The 17,624-nt window shown below is 38.6% G+C and overlaps 1 protein-coding gene across 5 annotated transcripts in view; it reads right to left on the bottom strand.

The window, feature by feature from the left end:
- AKT3 (AKT serine/threonine kinase 3) overlaps nucleotides 1-13,767 on the bottom strand; it is a 254,412-nt gene extending 240,645 nt beyond the window's left edge. For 4 of the 5 annotated variants that reach the window (XM_081039285.1, XM_081039288.1, XM_081039290.1 and 1 more), the window contains exons 1-2: nucleotides 13,563-13,702; nucleotides 3,221-3,377 (exon numbers count right to left, since the gene is read on the bottom strand). In XM_081039285.1, coding sequence (XP_080895411.1) covers nucleotides 3,221-3,266 — 46 coding nt within the window. In that variant the 5' untranslated portion in view covers nucleotides 3,267-3,377; nucleotides 13,563-13,702. Of the gene's footprint in view, nucleotides 1-3,220; nucleotides 3,378-13,562 lie in introns of all 5 variants that reach the window. The other variant, XM_081039287.1, reaches the window with a different exon arrangement.
- Between the last annotated feature and the right edge of the window lie 3,857 nt (nucleotides 13,768-17,624).

Raw genomic sequence — 17,624 nt, 5'->3', positions numbered from 1 at the left:
TAAAGAGGTATCAACACAAAAAGCTTCCAGAGAACCGAAACAGGTTACCTACAAAGAAATTATTCCTATTAGCACCAAACCTCTTATCAGTAAAACTGGTTACTAAAACATAATGGAATACAACCTTGAAAACTCTGGAGAAAAGTGACTTTAAACCTAAATTCTGTACCTTGCCAACGTATGTACTAGGTGTGAAAGTGAAAAAGTTTTCAAACACTGTTGACAAGGACCCATACACATGCTTTCTGAAAAAATTACTTCAGGAAGCACTGTAGCAAATTGTGAAATAAATCCAAACCAAAAAGAGACATGACATCTAAGAGAGCACAGAACTTGTCCAAGAATGCAAATAACATAGTTATTAGCTGAGCATCATATCCAGAAAAAAATCAGTTCATAATAGAACTTAAACAAATAGTACGATTAAAAAGCTGGATAAAAAAAAAAAAAAAAAGCTGGATAACCAGCTTTACAGGATGAAGGCATGTACTCTTCTACCAATAGGGAGAAAATGTGGCAATTAGAAAACCCAGGAAAAACAGTTGTAGCCCAAACTAGAAGCCAAACTACCGTATGACATGATCTTGAAAGTCAACCGTGTATAAAAAACTCCATTTGTTCTCCATGGATCCCATCAACTCATCATACTACTTTGTTTAGTAGTTAATATTATTTACAGAAGCATAATATTACTGCTTTTTGGAATCAACAAGTATAACCATTAAACCTTGACAATATAAAATAAATGTTACAGTTGACATAAATTGGGCAAGGAATCTGAGAAATTCAAGGGAAACATTGTTAAGGGTACTAATTTTTCTCAGCTTATAAAGTGGCAAGATAATGTCTAAATAATTTATAGAATTAATTGTATGAGAGCTAGATGTTTAACCATAAAGGCCAAAAAAAAAAAGGAAAAATGAAGATAATAGGTATTAAAAGTTAAATTCTTCATTTTTCACAATGGGGACATACTAGATTACGTAAAATTAGTCAAAAATAAAAGTTAGCATATTACATATAAAACGAATAATCAGCAGAAAAATTAAAAATAGAAAAGGTCTAAAACAGTTACCTCTGAGGAGAAAAACTAGTTGGAAGAGGTAGAAGGTGGATTTTTACTTTTCATTTTATACCTTTGTGTACTATTCAAATTCTTATGTTTATAAGACTATTACTTCCTGAACACACACACACACACACACACACACACACACACACACACACACAAAGAATCCTCTTCCCCTAACCACTGCAGGAAAAACATTTTGAGAAATTCTTTTTGACTTTTTCCTTTTTCTATATCCCAGATACTATACCAACCTTCTACTACGGTATTTCAGAGGAGACACAATTAATTAAATAGACTCAAGAATCTCCCTAAACCCTTGATAAAATGTGATGTTAGCAACAGCTTATATTTGTGTTAAAATTGTCAAAACATATCCATATCTATTATCTTATTTAATCCTCACAATGATCTTGTGAGAACTGATTTTAGAGATTATTCAAGTAAAACTCTAAGAGGTTTAAGTGACTTGCCAGCCCCCCCAAAAAAAAAACAAGAAAAATAGTACAATAGACAAGTTAAAAAATAAAAAAATACCTCATAGAGCACTGAAATCTGAAAATGCTTTCCAAATTTATAATATTAGAATAATATAAAAGAAATCAATACAAATAGTTGGCCGGTTTGGAAAACAGTTTGGCAATTTTTACAAAGTTAAACATACACTTACCATATGACCCAGCAATCTTATTCCTAGGTTATTGCCCGCCAAAAATGAAGACACATCACACAAGAGACATGCATGTAAATGTTCACAGCATCTTTATTCATAATAGTCAAAAACTAGAAACAACCCAAACGTGTGTCAACTGGTAAACCGATAAACTGTCATTATGTCCAGACAGCGGGACTACTACTCAACAATAAAAAGAAACTAATGATATGCACAACATTGATGAATCTTAAAAGTATGATGCTATGTGAAAGTAATCAGACATAAAGGACTACGTATTATATGCTTCTACTTATATGAAATTCTAGAAAAGCAAAATTATAGCAACAATAGATTAGTGGTTACTAGGATTGATGGAAGAAGACTGACTGCATCGGGGAACGAGGGACAGTTTTTGGGTGACAGAATGTTCTATGTTATAATCATAGTGTTTGTTACACGACTGTATAAATATAGCAAAATTCATCAAAGTGTACACTTAAAATTGGTGAATTTTATTATATGTAAATTACAACTCAATTAAGACTGATTTTTTAAAAACTCGACAATACATAATCACATTTAACTACCGTCAACAGCTTTTCAGTATAGGTATGCACAGACCTTAAAAGAATATTAAAATCACCATGTAAGAGTTAACTTTTAACCAGAAAACAGATATACAGTAACTTCAAATTTAAGTTTCTATAATGGAACAGCCCTCATCCTACTCAACATGGCCATGTGGATACACAGTAGTTGCCTGGCAACTAGTCTAAACTCTAGATTTCTAATAAACACATTGACCACATTAGCAGGTGATCTCACAGAGGATAAACTAAGTTTTACACTGAAGAGTTCTTCCTGTGATATTACAGAAGTACAGTAATGTACATGAATTATTTATCTAAAGTAGGAGTGAACAAGAAATACTAAAAGTAGATCATAAAAAATAAAGACATAAACTTAAACACACAAAGAAACCCTTTCCTCACTTGGTCTTCTGCTTCAGGACTTTACTTACCTAATTCATGAGACTGCTGAATCCATGAGCTAGTGGGTGAACCCGTTCCCCTTTACTCTTTTAAGCCCTTCCCCTGCCACCACCCAAATTGGCTTAACATAATTGAATAATTTTATTTATGCTTACATGTCTTTAAATACATACAAGTTAGACACTTTTCTAGATATTAAATCATTCTAAAGATACCTCTCTGGATTATAGGGTCTATAGACAATACAGGAAAAATACAACACAAATTTTCTGTAACATGCATGCACACAACATACTGGATGATTATAAATTATCGAAATCAAGAATTATAAAGAAATCCTAAATAACAAGCAAATTTCTAACACACGTGCTACATTATCATTTCTTTCTTACTGGACATAGTTTACTTTGTTAATAGCATCAGAAAAAATATCAACTTCCAGGACACCACTAACTGGTAGCACACTTACCAACCATATGATTTTTGGTTTTGTTGAACACTTACCCCTCTTCTGAACCCAACCTTCTTTCACAATGGTAACATCGCTCATGATGGCTCCCCTCTAGCCCCCAACTTGGAGAAATGGTACTTTGTGATATCAGCTTTGGGGTTTGGATTCTCTGCTGCTGCTGCCCTTCCCACTCTCTAGTGATGACTCAGCCTGGAAGGAAGTATTGAAGAAAGAATTTCTTTTTTTTCCATTCTTGCAACTCACATAGCAATAACAAACAACTAATTCTTTGTAAATGTCTTCAGCTGGCCTGAACTCACATAAAAGTCTAGCTCTTCAAACTGGGGAACTTATTTATTAAATAGTTCTATAATGAATGCACTTCCCTGGTCTTGTGACAGATTTCAAACCATAGTGAAACTTTTAACCTAAGAGGGTGTAACAAAAAACTGTCTTAAGAAAACCACTGTCACACCTACACAAATAACACAGAAAATTTGTTTGGTGACGTATGTTTGAGCTGAAAAGGGAAGAGAATGAAAGTTAAGTGGACTAAAAGTAAATCTTCATGTATGTCTAGTTTCAAAATTTCTGTAAATTTAGAAATAGTTATGGGAAAGCAATTGTGAATGTTTGTTTTTCATTGCTGTATTTTCTGTAAAATACTATGTGCTAAGAAAACCACCATGTATTTATGCTTATTCTGCTTTGTTTCAAGAAATATTTTAGTTGATTACAAGTAAAATATTATAAATAATGTAAAATCAAATATTTTTAAAGTAGACAAAGGGAATATGAAACAGCGGAGAGATGAAAGTGGAAAAGAGATATGTCAAGAACTCTTACACGTTCTTCCATCTATTATTCTCAGGTAATCTTCACTAAAACCCTCTGAGGGTACTATTAACTCCATTTCACAGATGGAGAAACTGAGGTTTGCAGAGATTAAGCAGCATGCCCAATTCTAACACAGCTAATGAATGATGGAGCCAAGACCTGAATCCAGGCTGTCTGACTCCAGTGCCTGCATTCTCAACTCCAAAATTGTATTACCTTAAATAAAGACAAAAAGAAGCCAGAGTAAATGTCTACATATTTGTGGAAGATTGGGCCACAAATTTGGCACAAAGCTTTCAGAAAGCAATGTAAATAAGGAAACACAAATAGTTCCAATATTTACAGTAGTCGTAAGTATTTTTAAAAAGAAAAAAAGAAGTTGCTCAGAAGGAATATACTTCTTCCTGGGACAAAAATCTGAAATTTATCCCATAGGTCTTTACAAGCTACCCTATAGTGTAAAAACCAAAGTCCTCAAAAATATCCTCACATATACATAGCAATGAGTTTTACAGAGCAATTTCTTATTGTCCCTCTCAACCTAAAAAGGAAAACACCAAGATAACATTGAGTTAAAGCATTTCCACAGAGAGGGACCAAAAAAACGTGGTCCAGGAACACAGGCATAAATTTTAGCTAACAAGCAAAATGGATAGATGGATTATGTAACTATACTATTTTTCTTAAATTGGGTTTTGATAAATAATGCCTAACTAACAGTAACTTCAAGGTTGGACTCCTTCACTACTGAACTGAATTACAGTTCTTTTTACAGTGCAAATTAAATGTAGAACCTCATCATTTAGCAGTCAGGAATCAACAATTTCTTAAGCAAGTCTACAAAGCTGGTGTGGCTGAGGGAAGGCCACCCCACCCCCATCATGTGCCACAGGGCCCAGGGCAGCACCTACGGGAGGGTCAAGCCTGTCCTCAAAATCGGCAGGATCTCCTACTGTGGAGTCAAAAGGCATACCAGAACCTGGGTGTATTTCCCCAAAATCTTCTGGACAGACTATTAAGAGAAATTATGGAAAAATAAGAAAAAGAAAGATGAAAAAGGAAAACCAATTCTTTGGTCAGGTAAGTTTGGGAAATTCTACAAACCACGTCTTTCTCTTGAAACATCACTATTAACATATTAAAGATACAAAATGCTTATAACTTTATCTCAGCATATCCTAAATGTATTTGAACACAGAGGGCTCTTTTTTTTTTAGTAACATGTATTGATATCAAGAGAAACACACTTTGGGAAATGGCCACAGGATATGGCCACATGGCCACAAGACAAGTCCCAATTTACCACTGAAAACAGGCAAAACAAACAAACAAACAAAAAATACCCTCACTAAAGAATCCAAAGATCATTTTAATTTAATTTATGTAACTTCCTAAAGAATTCAACATGGTCCACTGGCTACATAATACATATAGAGCTAGATAATGAAAGGGGTTAACTCTTTACACTACGTAAATCATTACAAGGAAATTAAATATTGGGTACACTATCACAAAATGGTATCTTCAAAAGAGCTGCACTGCAGACCTTCTCTTTGGTAGTACTGTAGCAAAGGGCCTCATAGCTATCAAAGCCTATAAAATTATATAAGTTGGGTCAAAGAAAATTCATATCAATATTCTTGGAATTGTAAGTGGAAGAAAAATATCAGGGATCAACCCTTAGTAACACCAAAAGATAATACATACCCAATAAACGTATTTAAAATATATGCTTTCCTATTCAAATAATGTGTGTTACAATACTCTTACTAAAAATGCTAAAACACCAAAACCATGAAAATTGATCTATTTTTTTAAGTGGACATTTTTTTATTAGAAGAAACTTAGCGGGACGAGAACGTCAATTTACAGTTGAGAAAAGAGGCAAGACAATGAAGTGACTTCCACAAGATCACACAGTTACTTTAGGAGAGAACCAGGCACTGCCTCTTCAGTATAAAAAATACGCTGAAATATCCAGATCAACCCAACATAATGAATTTTGTTTCATAATGAAACTGTTTCAAAAAACTAGTATTTTAGATAAAAAATGTTTATCAGTGCTTCTATATTTGGATGAAACTGCTAAAATATATGTTAGATCAAGAGGACAAAATTTATCATCTTCATCAAGGCCAGTGAACACACACATTATAGAGATGGTTTTATTCAGTTGCATCTTAAGATGTTAACAAATTCTACCCATAGTCATAATTTTCAGCTTTAAAAACTGCTCGAGTCTCTACTCACTAAAATGACACGTTCTTTGAACATAACTTAAAAGACATTCTAGTACCATGTATACTATGGTACAATTATGATCAATACACTAGAAATAAATGCTGTCTTTTGTGTATAAAAACAATGCTATCGACTTGTAAGCAGTAAACGACATTCCTTGATTTCATGTTCCTACAGTGGCAACACTCTTGCACCAAATCATCTCCACTCTGCCACTCAGTGTCCCATGTTACAAGAAACACTAATCTGCAAAATGATGAACTGGCCTTTCAGGATGTGATCCGTTTCCTAAAGGAGAGTGAACCTCACCTCCGCCTCACAGTCCTAAATTCTCTCGAAATGTGTTCTTCCCAATGAGGTATAACAGACAAAATTTCGTTTATTTTTCTTTTAAGCCTATTGCATTAAAATTTTCATTGCTAGGTAATCTCATTTTTCCCATTCTTATAAAAAATTTCACGCAAAATTCTTGGCACATTCAATGTAGAATTTACACAAAGCAGTTACACTAAAGGCACTTTTGTTCAGAACTATTTGAGAATTTGATGATAATAGTAATTGCATCTGAATTGCATCGTTGTACAATTTACAAAACATTCTCCCATCTTTTACCTCATTCAGTAACTTTATTATTTAGTAGAGCAGTGCCTGACACATAAGAGATGCTCAACAAATCTGGAATAGATGAATGAGTGGATAAATCAAGGAATGAAGATGCAGCTTTAGATAACTAATAAAGAACAGACTAAGCAAACTAATATTCTAAGTCAACGGTGAGAATGGGATTAAGCCATCTTAAAAACAATCCTGAACTTGAACATTATGGAAGCACCTACATATAAATAATTCAAATTATAATATTCTTCCCTACTCATTGAAGTATGTTTCCTATAGACCTCCATTACTTATAAGGACTAACACACGTTAAAATTATCCTTTTGGTCTAGACATTTTTTGACATTTTTTGTTGAGATGCTCAAGTTTCAATTTCTAAACATATCGAGCCTCAAAACTTCCCAAAATTATCCATTATGGGGAGAAAAAAAAAGAATGGCATATTTTCTTAACGATACTTATTTTATTTTAAAGATACTTGTTTACTTGTGGCAACTAATCATTCAATTTGAAGCAAAAATTAAACTTCAAACATTTTCTAAAAATATCACTCAAGAAAATAATTATATATAATATATATTCAATTAATAAATATGTATTGATTGTGTACTCTGTGACAAGGACTATATTACATATACAGGGAGGCAAACAAAACAAAGTATTTAAAAATCTTTCCCAAACCTTTGTTATCCAAGTACTGTCACACATATAACCCCATTTGACTCTAGAAACACACCTATGCAGTAGCTATTGCGTCTACAATTTTGAACCCAGGAAAACTGTGACCAACCAGTAATGTCGACATTATTTCCCCCCCAGTTACCAGAACAAGTTAGTGACAAGTAACAAGAATGACTACTTGCAATTCAAGTCTTCTATAAGTTTGGTATGCTTTCTACCAATTAACATGATATGAACTCTCAAAAATCTGTGTAACATTTGAGAATAGGTCTGAACATTTTTTTCTGTATCAAGCTTTTTTTCAGAAGTCCACTAAAGTACAACATATTCAAATAAGTTTAAATTAAGATATAACTGTGGTATCACACATGAAATTTTAACAGAAGACTAAAGGCAGGGTGACAAAGTTATAATAAAGGGCACCCCAGCAATTCTCGTTTTTACAAATAAGAACAAAATCCTAGGTTAATAATTTCCACTATGTCAATTTCTAAGTTAAAAACCACAATAAATTATGTACTACAACTTTCTCTAAACTATAGACTTGGCTATAATTAACACGATATAGAATATAATTGCTCCACACCACAATTTTTTATGTACTTTAGATATGCTAGCCAAACTGAATTAATAAAGATAACTAATGTTCAAATACAACAGAATTGTGCTACTTGAAAATATTAATACAAATGATGGTCAAAGGTAACCATAATATAATTTTGTGGTATTCACCTATTTACTAGAAATAGGTGAAACTAATAATATGCCATAATAAATGCATAAGGCTATCTATACAAAACTTTCAAAAGGATTTGAGGGAAAGGAAAAATACTGAAGTGGCAGGGAAATTCAAGGCAACTTGCTATGCACTTTGAATAACTCTAAGCCAGTCTGTTCCTTTCAAGAGTTATTATCCTGTTTTAAAAAAAACATACCATATAGGGAAGTGAGCCACACAAATTAAATTTTGAATACCTTCCCTCTCTTCAGAGTACAATACACTTTGTAGATTTTCTTAAAATTCTTTCTATAGATACCTTCACTGAGTTTTACATTATGGGAAAATGCCTGAATAAGCATAGGTAAGATTTCTGACTTTCACACAAAATAGCAGTTCTTTCAAATTGCCAATTCCTAAAAATCAACTTTGCAAACTTTGAAATATATATACAGAAACATAAGGCATTTCCCCTCTCTTCCCTACCCGGTTAGGGTACTGAGTGTCATTTCAACCCACGGTCATTATTAATCCAATTAAAAAGCAACTTCCACTAGGTGATATATTTAATATTCTAATGTGGAACAACTAGGAAAATGCTTCTTGGATCCCTCTGATTCCTAAACCACTGAACATGCTATTGACAAATCATTCTCTACATTTGTCATGTAAAGTGTGGGCTTGTCTCTATGTAAAGTTACCCGTAATAACAGGGGCAGGTCAAGAGTTGTTACTACTGTATTTCTCCGAAAATAAGACCTAGCCGGACAATCAGCTCTAATGCGTCTTTTGGAGCAAAAATTAATAGAAGACCTGGTCTTATAGTAAAATAATTTATTAATCTATTAATTTTTGCTCCAAAAGACGCATTAGAGCTGACTGTCCGGCTAGGTCTTATTTTTGGGGAAACACGATAAAAGAACTTTGGTTGCACAGTTGGCCATATTTTTCCAATACATGTGTAAAATTCTTCTAAAATTTACCTTGGGACCTCCCTCATAAAATGAAAAAAGAAAAAAATCACACACCTGCACAACATATAATTGGTGTATGGTCCATTAAATGCCACCAATCAGTATGACAGATTGTACCCGATTAAACTGAGCTAACCTGTAGCTCAGTAGTGGGTATGGAATCCTGTAACCAAGTTCATCACCATAGTACGTTAGGAAGAGCACTGGACAGGCCAAAATACTTGGGTCCCTGTTCCCAACTCTGCCCCCTCCAGAGCGATGTTATATAAGGTCCTTTAATTCGGCGTCTGCTTCTTTAGCCATAAACATAAAAGTGTAGCATTAGATGAACTCTAAAGAACTCTACAACTCTCCCATAGCTAATATTTATCATTCTTCAAGTTCAAATCTACTGAGTATCTACTTTATTTATAAATGGCATCTTAGGTGACAGTATGTGATTGTACACAGTTCCTGTCCTCCAAAGTCCAATACAGTTGGGAACCAAACACCAATTCCACGCAGACAAAATTTGAACTCCAGTACTGGCAAAATACCATCTTCCTTCCCCTCCGATACTCCAGCCCCACAAATATAGTCAGAGGCTTTCTTAATTCATATAGGGGAGAGAAATTTTCATTTGAAAGTCTTCTAGTGATTTCTTCTAGTAAATCTTTTTACTTTGCCCTTTCAATATTAACATTCCTATTTAGATGTGTAAAGTATCTTCAGTTGGCTAGAAATAAAGAGTACTGAAAAATGAAAAAGAACTAAAAAGCAAACCCACAGGTTAAGAAGCATACATTCATTTATTGATCAACTACTATTTGAAGATCACCTGGCAAATGAAAAGTATTTACATCTAATACACTGAAGAATGGTGCTATGAACATTTCAGGCATTTAGTTCAGCATTTGAAACAAATGAAAAAAGGATATTATGGATCAGTCAATAAACGTTTTACTATATTAACTTGATTTCTGTGGAAACTTATTGCAGGACATTATCAACATTTAGCACTGTCACTGTGAACTCTAATAACAGGCACAAACAAGTTAGGAAAAACACTAAAAAGAAGTGTTTCAGAATGAGAAAAATTAAAATGAAACGGATCTTTATAATGCCACAATAAGTGTTTTCTCATGTGAAAATCACTGATTTCAGAAGTGTAGCACGGGCTATCATGAAGATTAAATGAATTAATACATGTCAATTACATATAACAGTGCCTGGCACATGACAAGAGCTCACCAGGCATTGGCCAGTATTAAGTCTCCACTAGCTCTATCAGACACACAAGACCCTAATGAAATACTGAAGTCAACATCAGATGATTCAGGGCTATCTTTCCAGGAGACTACAGAAAAGTGCAGGTTGTATGAAACCAGGATTTAGAATCCTGATGTACACTCTGCAACCTGGAGTTTAAAACAAGGCAATTTTAAGTGAATGAAATATTCTAACACAAATCTATAAAAGTTATGTGCATTAGTTTTTTATTAACTTTGGTAAAAATAAAAATGCAAGTCAAATTACAAGACCGATTTGGTCAAAACAAAATGAAATGGTTTATTTTTCTGTCTTGCATGTTGTTATTCAAATTTAAATGGTTTCAATGTTTTTTAATGCTTGAATCTTAATCACACTGTGATTAAAGACAAGATTCTATCAAATCATGTTAAAAATCCAATTAACACATTGTTAACAATAATTACCTTATCTTCCCAAGGGTGAATTCTAAAACTAAAAGGTGTAACAACAAAGAAAGTGTAGCTATCCTTTCACCAAAATATGCAAAGTTTGAAGTAAACTCTAAACTTCCACAAAATCAATTTGGTAAAACAGTTTCCTCTTTTTAAAGAACCCCAAATAGTTGGAAATTTCCACTGAACTTTTGTAAGAAAAACTTTCACTTGTTTAAAACAAAAGGTAGAGTTTAAAAAATCGTAGATCCGTACTTTACACAAGACTTTATGCTAAGTACATTTGTCCCATGACATGTTTTGGTTAAACATGTGATCATTTGCAGTCATCTGAAAACAAATCCTCTTTCTAATGGTAGTGATCTTCTGAATGAAATGTAAATAAGAAAAGTTTTTAATCAAACCAGCTCCTAGCACACAGTTCACATTCTGTAACATTTGTTGAAGGAATGAATGAAATCTTATTTAAAATATTTTACAGCCATAAACTTACATAAACAAAAAAGTCCAAAGTCGAACCCTTAAGTACTCCGACACACAAAACTTAAACTAAGTTGATGTCAAATTAAAAGTTCAAGTTGCAAAACAATTCACTAAGGTAATTATGGAAAGGCTAAGTGTACAGGACAAAATGAATACAAAAAAGTTTCATAAATTATTTGGCAGAATTACTTTAGACTATTTAATACTATAAGCAAACATACTATTGCAAATACATAGTACAAATATACAACAGAAACTAAAACTCTACATTCATCTCAATGTGTTGTCTCATTCATGTGATATGCGTACTTCCCTCACTTTAAAACTAGAAGCTCAAGCCAATCAAAGATATCGGGGTCAACCCCAGTGAGAAAAACAAAAAGTAGATCTTCAAATATAATCTCCTTGGTAAACTTTCAAAGTCAAGATTATGTACTGCCAAAAGAAAAAATACCTACAGTCCTGATACATTATCTTTCAAATAATTGTGCAGTCATATATCTTGGAAAACTAGTAATTTATTAATAGATATTTTAATAAAAATATTTTCATGTTTTAGACAATTATGTCCTAAACATGTGTGTTTTATTTGTCAACCACCCCCTGAAATTTAATTATTCATTTATACGTATTTTGCAATGACACTCAAATTCTGAAGACAAAGTTTCCTAAACCATCTTTATTGGACTGTTCCACCTTTGGTTTTTTCCAATGATTTCCTAACAATCTATGATCTACTTTAATGAGTTTCCACCGAAAAGAAAACCCAGTGGTTGTCTAATGATTTACAGTCTACTACAAGTTCTATAACCACGTTTTACCAAATATGGAACACCTATCTAAACCGATGATTTGAGGCAGTTAGCAATGCATTCACTGCAAAAAACACTCATTATTTCGTACCTTTTCGATTTAAGATGAACTTAAAGACGGTGAACATTTTATGAATACTAGAAATTAGTCAATATACGTAGGTTTCACTGTTGAATTTCTACTTGGAAGCGTTATGAATTACAAACTACTGGGCTTTCAACCAATTTGCCACACTGGTGAAATGAGTTGGTTTTATTTTCATCACATTATTTTGAGGTTAGCAATGTGAGCCTCCCAGCCTTGACTTATAGGTAAGCATTTCCTCCGCTTTTCAGAGGACAAACTAAGTATCAGGACTGAAAACCTGGCCCCAATGAGATTGAATCCAGCCTAACGGTCTGTTCCCGGGAAATCCCAAACGAGGGGTGACCCCGCCTAGGAGTCAGGGTGAAGGCAGCACACCCGCTAAGCTTGCACTTAGGGCTCGGGAGGGCCCCACCGGCATCATGGCTGACGCAGACCGCGGCGCAGGAGGCGGTGGTGGACGGGGAAGAGGCTGGTTTGTTTACTTGCAGCCAGAGCCGCCGCCGACAGCAGCGACAGCATCACTGGAGCCGCCAAACCCAGCATCTTCCGCACATTTCTATTCTTAGCACACAAGTCCCAAGCGCATCGAAACCCCACTACTATTAGAAACACAGACGAGCACGGTACCCACCGCCCCAGCGCCGTCCTTCCCGCGCGCCGGCACCGGGGTGGGTGGGGAGGAAGGAGACCCCGGGGGACGCCGCCGCCTCCGCGCCCTCACCCCACGCCGCGCGCACCGGCAGCCCCGGCGCAGGAGCGCGGCAGACAGCCCCCTCCCCCCAACCCAAACACGGCCCCCGGCGCTCCACGCGTTATGTAACCTCGCCGCCACCCCCCGGTCCGAGCGGGCGCCCCCTCCCCACGCCGCGCCGCCCGGCGGGGAGGGCCGAGCGCAGGGAGTGGAGTTGCGCAGAGACTGGAGGCGCCAGGGCCGGGGCAGCCCAGACGCGGACGGCACCGCTAGGCCGGGGACACCCTCCCGCAGCCCCCCGCGCTCCGCCGCCCCCAGCTTCCCCTGGACGGTGAGGGGGTGCCCGTGTCCTCCGCGCCGGGCATCCCCCAGCCTCCCCACCCGCACCGCAGCCTCCGCTGACCCAGCCCCCGCCCACGCCCCCGGCGCGGTGACAACCCCGACGCCCCCGCCTCCCCCCACCCGGCCGCCGCCCCCCGCCCTCGGGAGGCCGGGAGGGAGGACGAAGCCGGGGGCCCGGAGGGGGTGGAGGCACGGCGGGGAGGGGGCGCGCGTGGGGGCGGCGGCTGTTACCTGCAAAGGCGGCGGCGGCGGCCCCGCAGCTGCTCGGGCGGCGGCGGAGGATGGAGCCGGGGGGGCGGGGGGAGGAGAGGGGGCGACTCGGGGGTCCCCCTCCCTCCTCCTCCCCTCCTGTCCTCCCCCCACCCCGCAGAGCCTCTGGCCCCCTGGAGCCCGGAGCGGCGGCGGGAGGGCAGGCGAAGGGCTGCAGGGGAGGGAGGGAGGGAGCCGGCCGGGCCGGGCCGCGGAGCTGGAGCGGGAGGCGGCGGCGGCGGCGGCGGGCGGGGGAGGGAGGAGGCGGAGACTCTACTTGGGAATCGGATATCGGCTACAAATTCAATTCATCCCCAGCAAACACCGCTCGGGCGGGGGCCGGGCCACGCCGGCGAGGCGGCGGCGCTGGGCCCCGGGACGCGCCCGGCACGGGTCGGGGGGCTGCGGCCTCCTCTCCCGGCCGCGCCTCGCCGGGGGGACCCCGCCGCCGCCTCCCCGCCCCCTCCTTCCTCCCTCCTGGGGCCGCCGCCGCCGCTCGCTTCTCGCCGCCGCCGCCGCCGCCGCGGGGCTTGTTGTTGACTTTGAGGAAAACTCCTGACGTCAGGGGCTGGCTCTCGGCGACTGGCGGGAGCGGCTTCCCCGCGTCCCCGGCCTGCCCGCCGCCTCCGCTTTCCTCCCGGCCAGGCCCGGGTCCGCAGGCTTCCCCGCGCCCCCCAAACCCGCGGCGCCCCGCGCCCCCTCTCCTCTCGCGAGAACATCCCCCCAGCCCTCCGGAGCCGGGAGTGGGGGCCGTCGTTCCTGGGCGGGAAGAGCTGGGTTTCCCCTCGCCTGCGCGGCGGGCACCCGGGGCCGGGGCGTGGAGCCGCGCCGCCCGGTGCGGAGCCCGCTGCCCTCCGCGCGCGCCGCCAGCCCGGCGGCATCTCCGCCCGCGCCCCGCGGTGCGGGAGGTGGTCCGGGGGGCGCACGGCGCTCTCGCACCCAGACGTGCGGTGCCCGGTGCGGAGGTAACCCCGAAAGCGTGCAGACGCGGGAACGGACCCCACCCATCTGCACCTCAGGTGTCAGTCCAAAACCTAAAGCAGTCTCTCTCTGTCCGAAGAACCCAGTCCAAGTGCATCTCTCGGGAGAGCCACCCACAGCGCATCCTGCCAGCACTCACAACCACACATAGTGCCCAGGTTGCAATAGCATCGTAATGCACTCTTGAAATTACTCCTTTTTCAGGGATATTAGTTTTCATTGACTTTGGGGAAGCCATGATGTATTGCATTCGCTACGAAGAAGATACCGTTTCTTTCTTTGGAAGTTCATGGCTCCCTGAGAATATTTGCAATGGAGACACTGTTCTTGCAAAATGGCCATGTTTTACCATACATCACATTCCATAAAGTTTGTTTTTTCTTACAGCACGTTCTGTCACTTCTGAACACTTTGAAAAAACCATGTTATTTCACCACAGGGCACTATACCTGTTATGTCTCCTAATGCAAGGTTTCTTATTAATGCTTTGGCTGATTTCTGTAGAACAGTTTCTCCTCCTGACAAGCACTTCCTTCTCTGCTTTTCCATGTCCTGACAATATTGATGGTAGTCATTCTTTTGTACTATATCCCTGGTATTTATATAGTGAATTGTATTTATACAACTATGTCTACATCTTCTCTCTTATGAAATGCATATCTATTGGGATTGTGGACAAGAGTATGAAATCTAATAAGGGGAAAAAGGTGTGTTTTTTTTTAAGTCAGTTTTCTCCGTTTGTAAGGGTAAGGTTTCCCTGGCCATTCTATACCTTGAAAACTCGTCATTTTAAGATACACAGTTCTCCTGAGAGAAAACTCCTCAATTGCTGCTTTTCTCCTTTGCCCATATTTCCCAGCACATGGTGAACTAAGTAAACTGAAAATAAAAGACTGTATCCTAATTTTATTCAGTTTATCTGTGTATGAAATATACATAATTTATTCCCATAATTATCAGACTTCTAACGGTCCCTATTGGCAAAATGATTCGGTTACAGTTCTTGCTGTAAAATACAAAAATGGGTCAGATTTCTATTCTACAGTGACCCAATCCACTTCTATTTTGAAGAAAATAGTTCCTTACACCACCACCATCACTAAAAAGAGTATCTGGAAAGCTCTTTTAAATATTTAACTCTGAGAGTTGCAGTATTCTGAATTACTAGTATCTCATCAATTGCAATTTTTATTTGTTTCTAACTTTAGCATCAACATATTTGGAAAAACCTAATTTGTCTTATGAGCCATACTGCCTCAAAATATTTCTCTTAGTCTCATCAGATGGTATTAAATCTTAGCTGGATTAAACACTAAAGTTAAGTTTCATACAAACTATCAATGGATTATATACTCTAGGCTTCCTGTACAGTATTTGAAAAATTGTAAACTTTTATTTCTGCTCTACTTTGCTCTTCTAGAATAGTTTCATAAATTTCTATAATAAAAGCATGTTAGCTGTTATAGAATTATTTTATTTATTATAAAACTATTATTTATTTAAATAGCATTGTTCTTTCTCAGATTAAGCCATCATGAATTTGGCAGACTGTCAATTGTGGTATGATGGTACTCTGAACAGAATGTATGCTAGATGTCTCTTCTCTTTATTGTTATCACACCCCAATAATATGCGGAGAAGCAGCATGTTTATCCATGGAAATGTCCTTCCTAAATTTCAGACAGAAAGCCCTCATTCTTTTTAAGCCAGATATTCTTAAGGCTAACATCTCTCGGGAATAGTAATTTATATATCTTAAGAAAAATATTCATTCTTCTTGACTACCAATGAGTAAATTAGATACTGAGAGCTATTTCTTAGTACTTCCACCATTTCTTGGGAGTAAGTTAAAGTTGAAGGTACATTTAGAATTTCAGGACATCAGATTACCTAGGGTTGGAAATTTAACAAAAATTAATTTAACAAAAATTAAGTTACTGCTTCTCTGTCTTATTAAAAAGGGTTTCTTGTCTCCAGTTTCTACAACAGGTACACAAAGTACACATAGAATAAATGTTTATTGAATGAAGGGATGAATCAATGAACGAATACATCCATGCCCTATGTGCAGTTTACATAGCACTTTCCTCTTGGGATGGCTTATTGGAAAGATCATGAATGCATTTTGGAGACTTGTTGACCTGAGTTCAAAGCCCCTCTCAACAGAATTTATGTCTCAGTCAAGTTGCTTAACTTTTCTAAGACTTAATTTCCTCATATGTGAAATGACAGTTACAACTACTTCAACAGCTTATTAAGAGAATTAAATGTGATGAAATATTAGATAGTATCTAAAACACAGTGAGTGGTCAGCCAGCTAAAACTCCTTTACCAAAAATGTGAATATATTCACTGTAACAATAGCTGCTACAACAAATATATACAAAATTCTATCCTGGCACACAACTATAGAAGTGTATTTCTCAATCAGGCAAAGTTCTGAATGACAAGCAAGGCTCCTTTAAGCATTTATTCTTAATGCTTCGAGCCCAAGTTTCTTCCACATTAGACCTCGGACATGTTCATCACATAATCACAACTTCAAGCTGGCAGAAGCAGGAAAAGCATGAAGAATCACTCAAGGAAGGTTTTATGTACATCACTTCCATTCATGTTCCAGTAGCGACAACTCTCCCAAGCCACCTAATGACAAGGCAGGCCGTGAAGTGGCGTCTAGGCTGGGAAGAAAAAGCAATAGTTCTGATGAACAACCAGCCAGTCTCTACGACAGTTGATTTTTGAAACAGCCATGTTAAGCCTACAGCTGTAATTAGTGAATATCCTAGGTGATTAATAGAACAATTTCCAAAAGAACACAGTTTATATTTACGTATAAGTAACACAAAAGTCATTTGCAATAGTGATTGGTACTAACTGTCTTTTTCTCTTTTTCACAAATGTCTTTCTTAAGGCATAGGTCAAATGTATCAGTAATTCGTGAGAATACCTAAGGAACAGGTTTCGCACTAATCAGATGCCATGTGAAACTGGAATACGTAAAGGCCCTCTGGAAACTTCCCTCATATTTCATTTGTCAGATTTGTTTTCCCTGCTACGTTACTA

The sequence above is a fragment of the Rhinolophus hipposideros genome (assembly GCF_964194185.1).
Source record: "Rhinolophus hipposideros genome assembly, chromosome: 26".
In the NCBI taxonomy this organism is placed as follows: Eukaryota; Metazoa; Chordata; class Mammalia; order Chiroptera; family Rhinolophidae; genus Rhinolophus; species Rhinolophus hipposideros.
The sequence above is the reverse complement of the archived record's forward strand: the minus strand, read 5'-3'. Positions and strand labels throughout refer to the sequence as shown.